Below are 16,244 nucleotides of genomic sequence, written 5' to 3'. Positions count from 1 at the left end.
CAATGTTGTAGAGTCGTCTGCTCGTCCCATTCTGCCTGCCCTGGTTCACGCTCGTTCGCATCTCGTCCTTGATGGTTTCCACTCGTAGATGTCGGCCACGATGTACGACCGAATTCCAACACACGAGACCGAGAACAAGGTGCAAACAGTGATACCTATGGACACTGAAGCGCAATCAGCGAAGCCACGGGTACACATAGTGGCGGCGACGGTCTTCGCAGCATTGAGCAAGCATTGTCGCATATTGTCTCAAGTCCGCAGCGACGTGCGCACGAGCGAGGCACAAAAGAACGGTCGATAAACTTCATACAGACGATTAATCTGGGGCCGCAGAACACGGTAGTAATAGAGGTGACAAGACAGTGTAACAACACAACAACCCCCGAACCCTCAACACGCACAGCGCCGTCCACCACATCCGCCAGACAGCGCTCGCAACGCTCGCAACGAAGCAGAACAACGCACCCAGCCGCGCCTCCGCTCAGAGCTTGAGCTCCATGTTCTCCCCCACAAGCGACGCATTACCATGCCCGTGCCGCGCCGCCTCCTTTGCATGCCGAAGTGCCTGATACTTGAACCCGAAATTCAGACATAGCGCAACGGCCAGGCCAACAGCGACGACGAGCGGGCCGGTGAGGGCATCGAAGTCCTTCCCGCTCCTCTCGCGGATCAGCTTGCTTCTGTACCAGTACATCGTGTACCCCCACGCGAGCGCGAAGACGGCAATGCTCGTGTACACGACGGCCAGGGCGCGCGCAATGTCGTTGCCCTCGCCGGCGGCGTTGTACAGACCGAGCGAGAGCGAGGCGAGCAGGACCGAGACGTGCTGCCACTTGATAAAGGTGCGCTGGTTCGCGAGCCAGACCTTGGCCTCGACGCGGACGGGGCCCTGGTCCTTGATCCAGACGCCCGGGGCCGAGATGCCCGGGGGTAGCTTGACTCTGCGCTGTTTCTTGGCGTACTTGGAGGTGGAGAACGAGGGGAAGAGTTTGGCGAGGCCGTTGGTCCGGCCGCTTGCGTAGGGCGAGATTTTCGCGACGCCGTCTTCGTCGCTGTCGGGCTCTTCGTTGGCGCGGGATTCTTCTTGGTGCGATTCCAGGCGTGATTCGGGGAGGCGGGTGACGGGCATCGAGTGCGCGACGGTGCTGGGCGCGACTTGGGCGGCGGATCCTCTCTTGGGGGCGGAGCGGGCTGCAGCTGGCGAGCCGACGGGTGATGTGATACTGCGACGGAATGAGGGGCTCGCTGCTATGCCGAAGAGGGAACCGACGGCGACCTCGTCCTCGGCAGCTTTGCGCTTGCGCTCCTGCTCGTCGTCAAAGGCCTGCTCCGGCTCTTTGCGGATATCGTCCTCGACTTGGCTGAGCCAGAAGGGGAAGGTGTTGACGTTGTCTTCGAAGAGCTTTGCGACACCGTGAACGAACTTGGAGAAACGGGGTGCTTCCTGGACGAGATGGGAGTGGATGAGGTCCTCGACCCACTCGTACTTCTTCAGGCCCTTGACCTTGATCTCGAGCAGGGCAAAGGGAAACTTGTGAAGCTCGCCCTTCTTGAGGTTCTTGAACGGGAACTCCATGTTGGCATTGTCGATATCACGCCTGTGCCAGTCATCGGGCTCACGGCACGGCCTGTCCATGTCCAAGGCATCCTCGCGAATGAGCGCCAGGTTGGTGTCGAGCGAGATGCGGACGCTGTCGTTGCCCGGGATCTGGAATGCAGTGCGTGTGTAGTTGGCACGCAGAACAGGCTGGAGGTCCTTCTCCTGGATGAAGCCTTGGATGTCTTCCACCGCCTGCTTCAAGTCATCAATCTTCTTCTGGTCCTTGTTGGGCCTGTACATGAGCTTCTCGATGCTCTTCTCCATGTGGTACTTGCCCTCGAGGAAAGGCTGTATGTACTTGGCCTTGATGGGGAAGCGGACCTCCTCGCTGCTATTGCCCTCGTTGATGACCTTCTTCTCGAACATGATCTCGGGCTTCTCGTTGAGCTGGCCGTACCAGCGCAGACGGAGCGAGGAGGCATTCTCCTTGTCGTTGACCTTGTCCGAGTACAGCGAGAAGTTGGGGTTGTCAAAGTAGACGGAGGTGATTGTGGGGTCGCGCTGCGTGCCCTCAGCGATCTTGGCGGACTGGGGGTTGTAGACGAGGACGGGCAGGCGGCGGAGGATGACGGTCTTGACTTCGAAGAGGTTGTCCATGTGCACCCAGACTGTCTTGTTAGCACGCAGGCAGCAGGAGGCAGGGGGGGTGCCTACATTTGTGGGAAGTAAAGCCCTTGCCGGCGATGCTGTCCTCGGAGAAGGACAGAGCCTCCTTGCTCTTGCCCTCGAGGCTCTGGCGGACAAACGAGTACAGCGCCGACAGGCGGTACAGCAGCGGTGAGGCATCCTCGGTCTGCAGCGGGTGCCGGGCGAGGCGGGCGTCGATGAAGGGCCGCAGCTTGTACGACTTGCCGCGCAGCTTGTCGTGCTTCTTGGTAGCCTTGATGATGGCGGTGAAGTTGATGCGGCTGAAGCCCTCCAGCTCTTTGACCTCCTTGGTGACCTTGTCCAGCTCGGCCAGGACGTCCTTCAGCAACTTCTCGCGCTCTGCCTGGCTGAGCTCGGGCTGCTTCTTGTCGCCGTCCTTGTCGCCGTCCTTGGTGCCGTCCTTGGTGCCGTCCTTGGTGCCGTCCTCCTGGCCATCCTCCACCTCCTCACCATCCACCTTCGACCCAACAGCCAACGGCTCCAGCCTTCTCTCGCAGGCCGAAGTGCGATCGCGCAGCTTCTGCGAGACATCGAGGATGAAGCCGTGCACCCTCTCGAGCTGCACGTTAGCGAGCTCGTCGACAAACGCACTCTCGTCCTCGGCGGTCCAGCTGTCGTCGTCCTCGCTGTCCTTGAGCAGCTTCTTGAGCCTGTCGTAGTCGATGTACTGCGCCTTCCACGGCGGGTACACGCTCTTGCGGAGGGTGGTGCCGAACTTCATCGTCGCGCGCTGCTAGCAGTACTGCGAATGCTGCCAATGGGTGGGGTTCGGCGCGTGCGGAGGGAATGTCGCGCAGCAATTGCGTCCGCGGGCAGCGCGGGAAGTCGTCTCGCGCGGAAGATTGTCTGCGCGAGCCTTGAGGAGCGTTGTGATGATGCTTGGCCAATCGGGCTGGCACGTGTGAGCTGCGTCACGGCAACGGGCTAGCGCCGCTTATTGCTGCCCGCTCGGACGGCGAGCATGGGTCTGAGAGCCTCAACATGCACATGCCACGACACGCCTCGCTAAAAGGAACTCGCCTCGTCGTTGAATCATGAGAGCACTGGACGAGTCGAGGCCCATATTTTGTTCAAAGATGGAAAATGATATTACAGCCTTCTACATGAGCTCATGGCACATTTCTTACAGTCGTCTCAGCATAAGATAGAATGCCAGTCGTACCACTCAACAGCAAGTCTACGCAACCCATGCAATCCAAACGCCAAATGTATGCACGTCTCGTCTCCTTATCAATTGCCCTGAGCCATGACATCGATGTAACGTCCAGCCTTCTTCTTCTTCGCTGCAGGTCCCTTCCTGGGCGCCGCAGCACCGAGCAAGTCATCGATGCTGCTGGCGTGGCTCATGCTAGTGCCCGGTCGCGAAGGTGGTCCAGATGCAAGCGGCGGTCGTCCGAGTGCAGGAGGCTTCGCTGCGCCTTCGTTGTCTGATGGGACACCGGGCGTGCTTGCTCGAGATGGTATGCCCATCGGGGGCGGCATCGACGAGCTCCGGGGTGGCATTGATGTCGGAGGTCGCAGACCCATCGAAGGTGGTCCAATTGGCGGTGTGCCGCCTGATGCACTCCTGGGAACTGCTGGTGGTCCGCCGCGAGGCGGAGGGGGTGTAGCGGTGGGTTTGCTTGTCTCTGTGGCGCCCGCCTTCTTGTTAATCCACTTCTTGAGCTCAGGGTCGTAAACGAAGCTGTTCTCCTCTCCGAGCTTAGCCTTGATCGGTCCTGGACCCTGTTGCGCCAGATTGGGATCCTTCTTGAACCAGCCGCCGAACCAACCCTTCTTCTGAGCTGCAGCGTCCTTGTCGCGCTTAGCGTCTTCTTCGGCGGCCTTGCGGAAAGCATCGTCTGTTGCACGATCCGCTTCCGACTTGCCACTCGTCTTTCCGCTGCTAATCTTGAGAGCTGAGGCGCGAGCAGCAAGGTCATCGTCATCGTCGTCCATGAAAGATTTCTTCTTGGGCTGCGCCTCTTTCTCATCGTCCTCATCAGCCTCAGGCTCATATGGAGTGTATGAAGGTGGCTCGTACGAGCTGGTAGGAGGCTCATATCCTGATGATGGCTGGTAGCCGGTAGACTGCTGCCCATCGTTCGCTAAATCAGAGACAGGGTCGTCAAAGCTGCCCTGCGGAGGTTGATGCCCACCAAATGCTGGGGGAAAAGCAGATTCCTCGGTCGGAGGCGTTGGCATGTACGGACTGCCGTAAGACAGAGCAGCGCTCGGCTCTGGGCGGAGAGGCGAGTACGACTGGGTTTTGCCCTGCAAACGCTGACTTGCTGGGCTCAGCATTGCCTGGCCAGGAGTGTATGGACTTGAGGGCTGCGACGCAGGTATATAAGTATCTGAGGCGGAACGAACTGAGTCCATAGATGGCCGCCCCTCAGGCTCGTAACGTGAGCGCTGTTGCTCAGAAGAGACCCGTGGCGCGTACGCGCTTGAGGGGTTCGACGGAGCGTAGCGTGAGTTCGACGGCGCCGAGGGCTGGGGAGCAGGCGCCGCGTAGCCAGCGTAAGCTCCATATAAGTCTGCACTTGATTGCGAAGGCGTGATGCTTGGGCTGTTACCGGCGATCTTAGCAAAGGGACCGACTTCTGCACCAGCAGAAGGGTTCCCGGAAGATTCGTCGTCATCACCAGCAATGAAGCTGTTGAACTTTGATAGCAGCGAGCTGCCGACTTTGTCCATGCTTGGCTTGGAGATCCAAGACGATGAACCATCCTTGGGCGACTGTGAAAGACGTCGGCTGAGCTCGTCGAGGCTGCCGAGGAAGCTTGCATTGTAGTAAGGAGACAACTTGGGAGTCGCCTTCATGCTTGCAGCGATAGCATCGCAGTAGGCCTGCGACTCACTCCTGTACCCGTACTCGGCCAAACGGTAGGCATGGGCGAGCTTATACGACTGCAGATGCGGCAACACAAACGAAGATGTGGGTGCTGAGAGTGACAGAGCGAACTCGTACACTTCCGTCAACAGGATTGGTTCCATCTCAACACCAAGCTCGAGGGTGTTCTGCTTGTGGTCTGCGCCGATGAGGACGAGGTCGGCCTGCGGATCATCTGGCCCGTTGACTAGTGCCACAGTACGCGCAAAGATGAAGCAGACGTGTGCAGCTTCGATGCGGTTGTATTGCGCCAAAAGTCGACCAAGAGACAGCAGAGCCGCAGCATCACCGTCACTGCGGTTGTTCAAGATCAAGGCTACAGTCTCACGCCACTTGTCCAGGCCTTGTAGGGCGTTTTGCAGCGCGCCAGCGCCATCGGTGCTGACCATCTGGAAGCCAGCACGTGCCGACGCCGGTACGAGCTCGTCGATGCAGTCTTCATGGTTGCCAGCGAATACCTCGTACAACACCGCTAAAGCTTGATTGTTGCCGCCGACCTTCTTGACCTCTTTGCGAACGAATTCCTGGACGACTTGCTTCCAGGTGTCTTTCTTCAGTGTGGATGACAGGAGCATGGCGTGGCCCCACATTCGCTGATCGACCGCGTGCCAGACTGCCTTCTCGCGGTCACCCTTGGTGAGCAGCTTCTGGAGATCCTCAATTGCCCGAGGGTCGACAGGCTCTGCCTGCAAGGTGTTGGTCCTGGTACGACCGACGATATCTGCTGTTGTCGAGAAAGAGCCTTCAGTGTCGGCTGCGTCATGTTCCTCGGCAGCCAGGGCTTTCCTCACAGCAGCCTCAGCAGCATCACCCTCCAGACGCCCATCGTTGTCTACCAGCATCTGCAGCACCTTCCAAAGCAGGTGCTTGTCTTCGAAGCGCTTCTGTTCGTCTTCACTCAACGAGTGCTCAAATCCAGGCTCCTTTCGTTGGGTTTCCAAGGCTTCAAGTTTGTGCCCAAGCCAAGCTGAAACATCCTTCTTCTTTCCCTTCGACTTGAGCGGTCCAGGAAACTTCGTGAGATCCTCTGATTCAGGCAGTAACTCTTTGACGCTCTGTATCTTGACTTCGCCAGGACTGCGCTTGACCATTGGCGCCGAATTTCCACCACCGTAACGAGGAATCTCTTTCGGAAAAGTCGTAATCACAGTACCTCCAAGACCCCAGGTGAAGATGGGCGCACCTTTCCACTGCTGTAGAGGATCCTGAGCGCGTTCATCTGCGGGAGGTATGTTTTCATACTCCAGGCTCAGTGACGTTTGCCTCCGATGAGGGATACTGTTGGTCGGCTTCTTGGCGGTTGGCTTGTTGTATGCAGGAGCAGCAGCAGGTGGTGATATCACCCCGTAAGCAGAGGCTTGGTAATCGGACGTCGCAGTCAAGCTCCGAGTGGGAGGCTTCATGGTGGCCGTGGGCGAATGGGTGTCCGATCGAGGAGGCGATGGCTGATATTGCGGTGTGTAGTTTCCGGTCTTCCTAGGTGAACCAACATTAGATGGCGGGTAGCTTCGTAGTGGGGGTGTGCTGGATCTAGCAGCTACGGGTAGCTGGGAAGCCGGAGCTGCTGCCCTTTCTTCGACTTCACTGACATCTTCCAGCGGGCTCTTGAACTGCGCACGGTGGGCATTTTCCATTGAATGCGAAACATGGTGACCGTGAGAAGGCTCAGATGATGGCTCTCCTTGCAGAGACTGCTCGTGTTGGCGAGGAGCAGCGTACGCAAGTGGGCTCGAGGTGCGAGGTGCGTATGGGCCCTGAGAGAGCGGTCGAGGAGGGCCCACAGGAGGTTCGGACCCATAACGAGCGTGGGCCGCGACTTGCGCGTTCGGCGGAGCAGGCGAGTATCTTGAAGTGGTAGAAGGTGCAGAGGGAGGAGCGGGCGAGTATCGAGCATTCGCTGGTGCTACTGATGGAGGAGCTGGAGAGTATCTCGATGGCTGCGTAGGCGACGCTTGTGGGACAGGTAAGCTGTTTGTTCTTGCGAGCACCGAAGGCTGCGCCGGGAACATGGGCAGCTGTTCAGGCTGTCTGAACGGAGCTGAACCGGGGGCACTGCTTGAATCGGGAAGAACTTCATTGCGCAGCCCAGACCATGGTGGCGCTCGCTCCTTGGGAGAGAACTGAAGTGGCCCTTGTGCAGCGTGGGGATGCCCATGAGGAATATGGGGAGGCGCTTGGGGGGTCTGAGGAGGTCCATGGTGCATTTGTGGTGGCCCTTGAGGAATCTGTGGGCTAGTCTGGTCTTGCGGTTGTGGTGTGTAGCGTCCTGAGGGCTTCTTGGGTTTTGTAGTCACAGGTAGCTCGGCAAAGAAGTCAGCTGTCTGGGCCCTGGCGGGGACTGCAGGCTTAGGAGGTGCCGCCGCTGGCAGTCCAGTCATCGATTGGGTCGATTGACTTGAAGAGGGCGGTGACATGCTTGCAACAGTCGCACTGGAAGGTGGAAGCGAAGGCCGTGGAGGCCCAGAGTTCGAGACGACACTACTACTTCGAGGCGGCGGAGGTGCAGTAGGCTGCGCGGCTGGAACTGTGGCTCGAGGCGCGGCTCGGCGTCGAGTGGTGACAATGTCGTCGGGCAGGTCGTACGGCGATGCATATCCTCCCTTGGACTTGTCGGCAAAGCTCTGTCCTGAGCTTGCCATGGCAGGACGAGCCGGCTGCTGGTGTGAGATGGGCTGACCAAAGCCATTGTACATTGTCCCCGGGGAGGCAGCGGGTGCCTGGGCGGCGGGCGCAATGTTTGTGAATTGCACGCCCGCAGGCGCATAAGGGTTTGCGGGCGATGCTGGTGCAGCCGTGGCCTGCGCAATCTGTGCTGGTGCATATCTGTTGACGGTGCTGGATACAGATCTCGCTGTTGTTGGGGGCCGCTCGGCTGGTACTTCAGGCTCGTCTTCCAGGAGATCGTCATCGAGCTCGAGTGCGAGAGCGTCCTCGGTATCGGGCAGGAATTCGTCGTCCAAATCAAGATCATCGAGGTCAAGATCCCAACCGTCTTTGGCAGCTGGTGCAGATTCCGATTGTTGTACCACGTGAGCTCCAGGGGTTCCGGCCTCTGGCTGTGCAGGCTCGATCGTCTGAGATGCAGCGCCTGCGAAGAAGTCGTCCTGAGCGTCTGCGTTGCCCCAATCGATGCCATCTCCAGCATTGCCGCCGACGGATGTGTTGCCAATCACGCTGTCGCCAACCGTTGTTCCTCCTGCTTCGGCGAGGGGGGTCTCTAGAGGCGGCTGCAGCTGAGTAGCACCGAGGTCGAATGCTTCGTCGCCAGAAGCACCCCAGTCGTCGGCTGCAGCTTCGGTGTCTTGGACCAGAGGCACGCTGGCGCTCTCGACGACGGCGTCTTCCAGGATTGTCGTCTCGCCCTGGTGCTCGTAGTTCTCGGCGAGCCGTTGCTGAGGTGGCACCTCGTCCTCGCTCTCTTCCTCCTCTGACGAGCTCTCCTCTTCAGACTCGGAGGGCTCAGCGGGACCCCGCCCGACATGCGTTGGCGTCTGTCCAGCAATGTGGAGACGGCGTAGAGCATCAGCGGGCGCATCGGCCTGCTTCGGGGTCAGCGGCTGCGGTGGAAGAACGGTGCTCTGGGTGGCGGTCGCCGGTGGCGACTGCTCGTCTTGCTCCTCGTCGTCCTCATCTTCGTCCTCCTCTTCGTCCTCCTCTTCAGATGTGTCCTCGCTGGGGGAGGCGGGCGCAGGGACGGGCGCAGAGGTGGGCGTGGGCGTGGGCGCAGCTGCAGTGGGCACAGCAGAGGGGACAGGCACTGGGGCGGCAGGTGCCGGTGCTGGAGCTGCCTGCGGCTCTGGTTCGTCTTCAGATTCGTCTCCAGATTCGTCCTCGTCCTCTTCGGACTCTTCTTCAGATTCGTCCTCTTCGGACTCGGACTGCCGCGGGATGTGCTGTGGAGGTGGCTGCTGTGAAGGTGGCTGCTGTGAAGATGGCTGCTGTGAGGATGGCTGCTGCACAGGAGGCTTCTGCACGGGAGACTGCTGCACTGGAAGCTGCTGCGGTCGCAGGGCGGGGTTCCATGACGCGTAGGACAAGTCGGCAGCGTCGTCGTGGTCCATTATGCAAGATTATGATACGGCGTAAAAAGGGTATATGCAAGTACTGCGCGGGTCAGCCCGGTGAGCGGCACATGGCGCGAATGGTAACTAGAGGACAGCACCAGACGTACCTCTACAGAGAAGCGGAAACGGCGGGCACTATGCTACGCGCACAATCAGAGCGTCCGTCGGCAGGCACCAGGGAGCGCGCGGATCAACAATGGGCCGCGAGGGCGTGGTGCATGGCGTGCAATGCGTCGAATGTGTCACTGTAGCCGTCGTCGCGAAGGGACAGCTGGCTGGCATCCCTCGACGTCGGCTCCGAGAGACCCTGGCCTCTCCGCGACTCGCGCCTTGCCCTGCGCCACGCGCCACGTCGCAGCCCCATACAACTTGACATCAGCACCCCCGGACTGGCCGCGGACCCCCGAAAGCACTCTCAACCACGACGAAGAGCCCCGCGACAGTCCGCCACAGTCACACATGGGGCGCATATAGTCTGCGCTCCTTCCAAACACGCCGACCCCCCTACCGGACCCCTATGAGCCATGTCTGCTCCCCATGAATATCACCAGCCGAACGCCCCAGACGAGGACTCGGACCTCGACCTCGACCTCGAAGAGCTCGACCCGCTCGCAGCACGCCAACGCTCGTCAGCCTCCCCGCCACGTCGCCAGTCGAAGGAGCAGTCGAGGCCGTACCATGAACTGGGCGCACGAATACCGCTCAGAAACCTGCGAGTAGGGAGATTGCGGGGGAACAGGAGGAAGGAAGAGCCGGAGGACGAAGACCTGCGAGGCCTGATAGACGACGACGAGAGGGAGAACCGCAACTCGGCCGGCAGCTATGGACAGTCTGGCGACGACGACTCGCCGCTGCTGCCTGCCAGCACCAACCCTCGCCGACCTGCACCCCGCAGGCCGAGCGCATTGTCCAGGCTGGGCGCTGGCCTGCGTTTGCCAGGCTTCCTCTCGAACCAAGACGACGGAGCCATACAGCTTGGAGGCGGCGGCGGCGGCGACGACAACAACGCTGAAGAGGAGCACAACCCCACAACACAGCGCACCATTTCCGTGGGCGCAACTCAGACATCACGATTTCCTGCAAATGCCGTTTCGAACGCAAAATATACCCCCTGGAGCTTTCTGCCGCGAACCCTGTACAACGAGTTTTCTTTTTTCATCAACATGTATTTCTTGCTTGTAGCCATGTCGCAAATCATCCCGGCGCTTCGGCTTGGCTACCTTTCGACTTACATCGCGCCGCTCGCCTTCGTCATCTCAATCACACTAGGGAAGGAGGCATTGGACGACATCGCTCGACGACGGCGGGACGCAGAAGCAAACTCTGAAGGCTACACCGTCTTGAAGTTCGAGGAGAACAGCGTGGGCAATGGAGTTGCGCCTGGACAGACCTCGCGGCAGAAGAAGAAGCTGAGAAAGAATAAGAGGGAGAATGGCCGACTGGGCGAACTCGAAGATGAGGAGCAACAGCTGTCCACGAAAGGACTGGCTACATGCACATATTTCCAAGTCGTCAAGCCGTCTAAGAACCTCAAAGTTGGTGACGTAGTGAAGCTCGGAAAGGACCAGAGGGTGCCTGCAGACATGATCGTGCTGAAAAGTCTTGCGGCCGACAACGCACCCTCGACAGCCGACTCGGCTCCGAGTGGTGCGCCAGCCACGCTGATCGATGAAGGAAACGGACATCTGGATCAGGGCGAGACGGCCAAAGTGGAAAGCGCTGCTTCTACTGGCCCTTCAGGCGAGGCCTTCATTCGTACCGACCAGCTCGACGGTGAGACTGACTGGAAGCTGCGTTTGTCATCACCCTTGACCCAAAACCTGCATGTTGGAGAATACACTCGTCTTCGCATCGTTGCAGGCAAACCAGACAAGAAGGTGAACGAGTTCTACGGCACAGTCGAGTTGCCACCTAAACGCCAAAGACAGTACGACCCGCATGATGACCAACAGTCATCGAGCGAGGAGGTCCAATCTGCACCACTCAGTATCGATAACACAATCTGGGCAAACACAGTCGTAGCCTCGAGCTGCAGTCTACTCGCTGTGGTAGTCTACACCGGGCCGCAGACACGGCAGGCCTTGTCAACGTCGCCTTCGCGTTCGAAGACGGGCCTGCTGGAACTCGAGATCAACGCGCTTACCAAGTGGCTGTGCGTCTTCACGCTTTCGCTATCTTTCATCCTGGTGGCACTGGCTGGCTTCAAGAAGATTGACGGCCGCGAGTGGTACGTCAATATGATGCGTTTTCTGATTCTCTTCTCGACCATCGTCCCCGTAGGTCTACGTGTCAATCTGGACATGGGCAAGTCGGTGTACGCATGGTTTATCGAGCATGATGAAAGCATCAAAGGAACCGTCGTCAGGACGAGCACGATTCCTGAAGACCTGGGACGAATTGAGTACTTGTTGAGTGACAAGACTGGTACTCTGACCCAGAATGGTACGTCCGGAAACAGCTTTCCTGTAGAGCACGCTAACAGCATTCAGAAATGGCCATGAAGAAGATCCACGTTGGCACAGTGTCTTATGCAAACGAAGCCATGGACGAAGTCTCCTCGTATGTCCGACAATGCTTCACACCGCCAGCCGGCGAAGAGCCTTCTCTCGTCACGCCCTCGTCGGCCTACACTGTACCGCTTACGTCAGCTACCCGCACTCGTCGAGAGATAGGATCTCGAGTTCGCGATGTCGTGCTAGCTCTCGCACTCTGTCATAATGTCACGCCGACTACTGAAGAAGAGAACGGCGAGATGGTAACTACGTATCAGGCCTCGTCTCCAGACGAGATCGCCATCGTTCGATGGACCGAAGCTGTCGGTCTAAAGCTTCTTCAACGCGATCGAGAGTCGATGACTCTTGCGTCAGTCAACAGTGGCAACACTGTCGTACGAGTCCGCATCCTCAACACCTTTCCGTTCACGTCTGAGGGCAAGAGAATGGGTATCGTGGTAAAGTTCTACCACGGCCCAGTCGATTCGCCCTCAGACGAGGATGGCGAGATTTGGTTCTATCAAAAGGGCGCCGACACTGTGATGACCTCCATCGTCGCTGCTAATGACTGGCTTGATGAGGAGACTGCCAACATGGCCCGAGAGGGACTTCGAACTCTCGTTGTCGGTCGCAAGAAGCTGTCAGCTCAGACCTACCAAGACTTCTCCACCAAGCTCGCGCAGGCTTCACTAGCCCTGCAGAATCGCGATGCCGGTGTAGCAGAGGTGGTGAGCGATTACCTCGAGCGCGACCTTGAACTTCTTGGCGTCACTGGTGTCGAGGACAAGCTGCAGAAGGACGTTAAACCATCTCTCGAGCTTCTCCGCAATGCCGGCATCAAGATCTGGATGCTGACCGGCGATAAAGTCGAAACGGCCCGCTGCGTAGCCGTGAGCTCTAAGCTTGTCGCTCGAGGGCAGTACATTCACACTATCCAAAAGCGTAAGTCTCTTCTCCAGTCACCCAAGAGTGGACACTACTAATGACACCTGCAGTCAAGCGCAAAGAGCTCGCCAACTCCTCTCTCGACTTCCTTCGTGGCAAGACTGACGCCTGCCTGCTCATCGACGGCGAATCTCTCGCTCTCATGCTCACCCACTACCAACGCGAGTTCATCTCCATTGCTGTACAGCTCCCCACAGTCGTCGCCTGCCGCTGCTCGCCCACCCAAAAAGCCGACGTCGCGCGCCTCATCCGTTCGTACACCAAGAAACGAGTCTGCTGCATCGGCGATGGCGGCAACGACGTCTCTATGATTCAAGCCGCGGACGTGGGCGTCGGCATCGTCGGCAAAGAAGGTCGGCAAGCTTCTCTGGCCGCAGACTTCAGTATCGAGCAGTTCTGTTACCTCGTCAAGCTACTCGTCTGGCACGGTCGAAACTCATACAAGCGGTCCGCTAAACTATCGCAATTCGTCATCCACCGCGGTCTCATCATCAGCATCTGCCAGACCGTATACTCCATCGCCACGGCCTTCGAGCCCAATGCGCTCTACAAAGACTGGCTGCTCGTCGGGTACAGCACCATCTACACCATGGCACCCGTCTTCTCGCTCGTACTCGACCGCGACGTGGATGAGAGCGTTGCGAACTTGTACCCTGAATTGTACGCGGAGCTCAAAACGGGCCGCAGTCTGAGCTACAAGAGCTTCTTCATCTGGGTCGCTGTGTCCATCTACCAAGGCTCCATGATCCAGGGTCTCAGCCAACTCCTCGTCGGCGTCGGCCCAGACAACACAGCCATCTTCGCGCGCATGGTCAGCGTCAGCTTTTCCGTCCTCGTCCTCAACGAACTCGTCATGGTGGCTATGGAGGTCACGACGTGGCATTGGATAATGATCGCCTCCATCATCGGCACAGGTGGCATTTACTTTGGATCCATTCCCTTCTTGGGCGTGAGTGGGGTCGGGACGGATGCGGCGACGGGGTACTATGATCTGGGGTACGTCGCGAGCCTGGGCTTCTGGTGGAAGGCCGCAGTCATCGCGGCCATCTCGCTGCTGCCGCCTTACGCCGTCAAGATCGTGGGCAGGACGCTCAAGCCGCCGAGTTACAGGAAGGTGCAGGGCGTGTAGCGGGTCTGGCATCTGCCGTGTCAGGTACATAGCGTGGTAATTGCATTTGGATTCCATCGCATCGCATGCCGCACTGCGGCTCTCGCGGCCAATGTCCCCTGATAATTTAGGTGAATACTGATCGGTTTAAATAGTCGATGCAGATGAAGTGGTGATGTTATGAGACTAGCCTATCAGAGCCGAGCTTTGGCACGCTCCGCCTCGTCGACTGCCGGCTCAGCCTTCCTTGAACTGCCATCCCTTCTCCGGTCACCAAATGTACACCTCAGGTGTGTTAGGCGCATCAGGCGCTGAGCCTCCAAATACTGCAGGCTGCGCGATGATCACTTCGATGCAAACTGATCGAACGTGGGGGCCGAGCACTGCCTGCTTCTGTGCAGACACGGGTCTGAGCTGGGGTGTCTGCGTGTTGACAGCACCTTGGTTCGCTTTCACTTGGTCTGGTCGCATGCAGGATCTCCTTGCGGTAGTCGATTACGCACCTTGGCCTTCTCGTCAAGCTGTGCACACGCTCTTCACCCAAGAGACATCAACACACATTTTACGCGTGGCTGAGCGCAACTTCTTCAATACACAACAGCTACGACCTCTGGCAACATGGGATCTGGAAACCCGGACATGGCGCTGATCGGAGAATTGATGGAGGAGATGTCTCGACGACCGCCAGCAATTGCTGCTAGGAAGCTGCTCGTTGAGCATTACATCTGCATCGGATGGGTTGAGGCTGCTCTCGACAACACAAAGGAGCTCCGCACGCTGGCACCCGGGGACAGCGACGTTATCGGGTTTCTGAGCGTGCTGGAGAAGAAGCCTGAGCCACCTGCACCGGATACTACGACACTGCCGCCCGCGCCAAAGAACTCCAAGGGGCAGCCGACTGACGATGGACTAGTCTGGGACGTCAAAAACGGTCGGTACAAGAAGAAACCCGCGATAGCAAAGTCAACAGAGAAAAAGCCAGACGTCTCCGGTCCCCAGATCGGCGATGACCTGGACACAGCGCGGCAGGACCTTGTCACAGGCTACCAGAATTTGCGAATCAGAGTGGGCTCTATACTCACTGATCTGCTGCACTTGCAGGCCTTGCAGAAGAAAGCAAACATCCTGCCTTCCCGGAACACAGCTAAAGTACAGCGTATTGTGGATGGACAGCCGAACACATCAGTGCAGCTGTGCACTCCACGCACCACAGCACATGCTATGCGGGAAACCCCAGAGCATGCGCTGGTTATTGCTGTCGCCGACATGGAGGAGGCGGTCGGATGGCACAAAGGGTTACTCGGTCAGACCACAGATACGAATACCGACAAGCTCCGCGACGCAATCGTGAAGCGAAAAGCGGCGTTGGAGGTGATCTTACCAGACGATCTCAAGATTTACTGCGAATTTGCTCTCATGCACATGGACCATGAGCACTTCGGCCGCAATTACATCAACACGGAGACGATGTACGGCGACGAGGTCAAAGACATTCCGCGCTCGAAATTCTACGCGACAGAGGACAACTACGCGTGGGATATGGAAGAACTGGTAGCTGCCATCGAGGCTGGCAGTGGAGTGTTGCGCAATCCGCTAAGCAAGCACATGTTCACTCCAAGAGACGTGAAGGGCATCTACATGCATCCACTGGCCAAGCGTCTCGCCGCCCTGGCAGTAGAGCAGAAGGACATGTCCAAAGGCGTCCGTCCTGAAACCATCACGCGCATGGAGAAATTATCAAGCATCCTGCTTGAGGACCAGTCTGCCGAAACTCTCCCAAGTCGCCACGCCGTGGACGAATTCCTGGCATATGTCGCAACCCGTACGTACAACTTCTGCCGCACCAGTCACAGTAACATATTAACACTGAGGCAGTGCCCGATTTGGAACAGAACGCGATCGAGCGCCTCAAGTGTCCTGCGAAGGACAGCCACACTGGCCAGGCCTACGACTCCAGCATTGGTGAGGCAGTGCGCGATGCTAAAGGCAATCGAGTATGCTTCCACAAAACGGGCGATTTCATAAGGCAGGCTGCTTCGTATTTACGGCTGCAGAAAGGTGTCGCACCCGATGCGGCTGGTTGCCGTGTCATATGAGGGTATGGGTATATTCGTGCTAACCGACGGCAATCCAACTGGGTGCCCAGTCAAGCAGGGGTCGAGGTGCCAGCAAGTACATGCGGGTATAATCTTTATGTACTTGAAGGAACAACCGCTCGGTCGTTGCTCGGCGACTGCAGCTCGAGCAGATGGCTTCGACAGATAGCACGACAACACAAAGGTAGCTACAGCGCAAGGCACCACAGTACACAATCTTTGTCATCCATATTTTCCTGCGCCTGTTCCTAGAGATGTCCATCTTCGAAAGCATCATGTCTTTACACAAGTGCACCATGCATAGCCTCGTCGCTTACCGCTGTCTACTAAGGCTCGTGATCGCCGTACATCTAGGCTCTAGCCGCTTTTGGCTGTCGGTCAAGGCACGACTGGATGAGCCTCCCCGGCTCAGCCTT

The 16,244-nt window shown here is 58.2% G+C and overlaps 4 protein-coding genes across 4 annotated transcripts; 2 read left to right on the top strand and 2 right to left on the bottom strand.

The window, feature by feature from the left end:
* Positions 1-481: 481 nt before the first annotated feature.
* On the bottom strand, positions 482-2,969 carry M421DRAFT_102250 (SPX-domain-containing protein; the record flags this gene model as incomplete). The annotated part of the gene is made up of 2 exons (XM_033586751.1): positions 482-2,208; positions 2,255-2,969. The coding sequence occupies 2 exons, from the start codon at positions 2,967-2,969 to the stop codon at positions 482-484; spliced, it is 2,442 nt and encodes an 813-aa protein (XP_033447091.1).
* Positions 2,970-3,312: 343 nt separating this feature from the next.
* On the bottom strand, positions 3,313-9,447 carry M421DRAFT_422445 (uncharacterized protein). The gene is made up of 2 exons (XM_033593165.1): positions 9,295-9,447; positions 3,313-9,227 (listed from the first exon to the last, which is right to left on the bottom strand). The coding sequence occupies exon 2, from the start codon at positions 9,182-9,184 to the stop codon at positions 3,479-3,481; it is 5,706 nt and encodes a 1,901-aa protein (XP_033447090.1). The 5' UTR covers positions 9,185-9,227; positions 9,295-9,447; the 3' UTR covers positions 3,313-3,478.
* Positions 9,448-9,555: 108 nt separating this feature from the next.
* Positions 9,556-13,876, top strand: M421DRAFT_422444 (phospholipid-translocating P-type ATPase). Its single transcript, XM_033593164.1, has 3 exons — positions 9,556-11,629; positions 11,677-12,621; positions 12,675-13,876. The coding sequence occupies exons 1-3, from the start codon at positions 9,712-9,714 to the stop codon at positions 13,751-13,753; spliced, it is 3,942 nt and encodes a 1,313-aa protein (XP_033447089.1). The 5' UTR covers positions 9,556-9,711; the 3' UTR covers positions 13,754-13,876.
* Positions 13,877-13,986: 110 nt separating this feature from the next.
* M421DRAFT_422443 (uncharacterized protein) lies at positions 13,987-16,077 on the top strand. The gene is made up of 2 exons (XM_033593163.1): positions 13,987-15,554; positions 15,608-16,077. The coding sequence occupies exons 1-2, from the start codon at positions 14,351-14,353 to the stop codon at positions 15,826-15,828; spliced, it is 1,425 nt and encodes a 474-aa protein (XP_033447088.1). The 5' UTR covers positions 13,987-14,350; the 3' UTR covers positions 15,829-16,077.
* Positions 16,078-16,244: the final 167 nt, after the last annotated feature.

Source organism: Didymella exigua, assembly GCF_010094145.1.
Source record: "Didymella exigua CBS 183.55 unplaced genomic scaffold M421scaffold_20, whole genome shotgun sequence".
Taxonomy (NCBI): Eukaryota; Fungi; Ascomycota; class Dothideomycetes; order Pleosporales; family Didymellaceae; genus Didymella; species Didymella exigua.
Note: the sequence above shows the minus strand (reverse complement) of the source record. Positions and strands in the feature narration are given on the sequence as shown.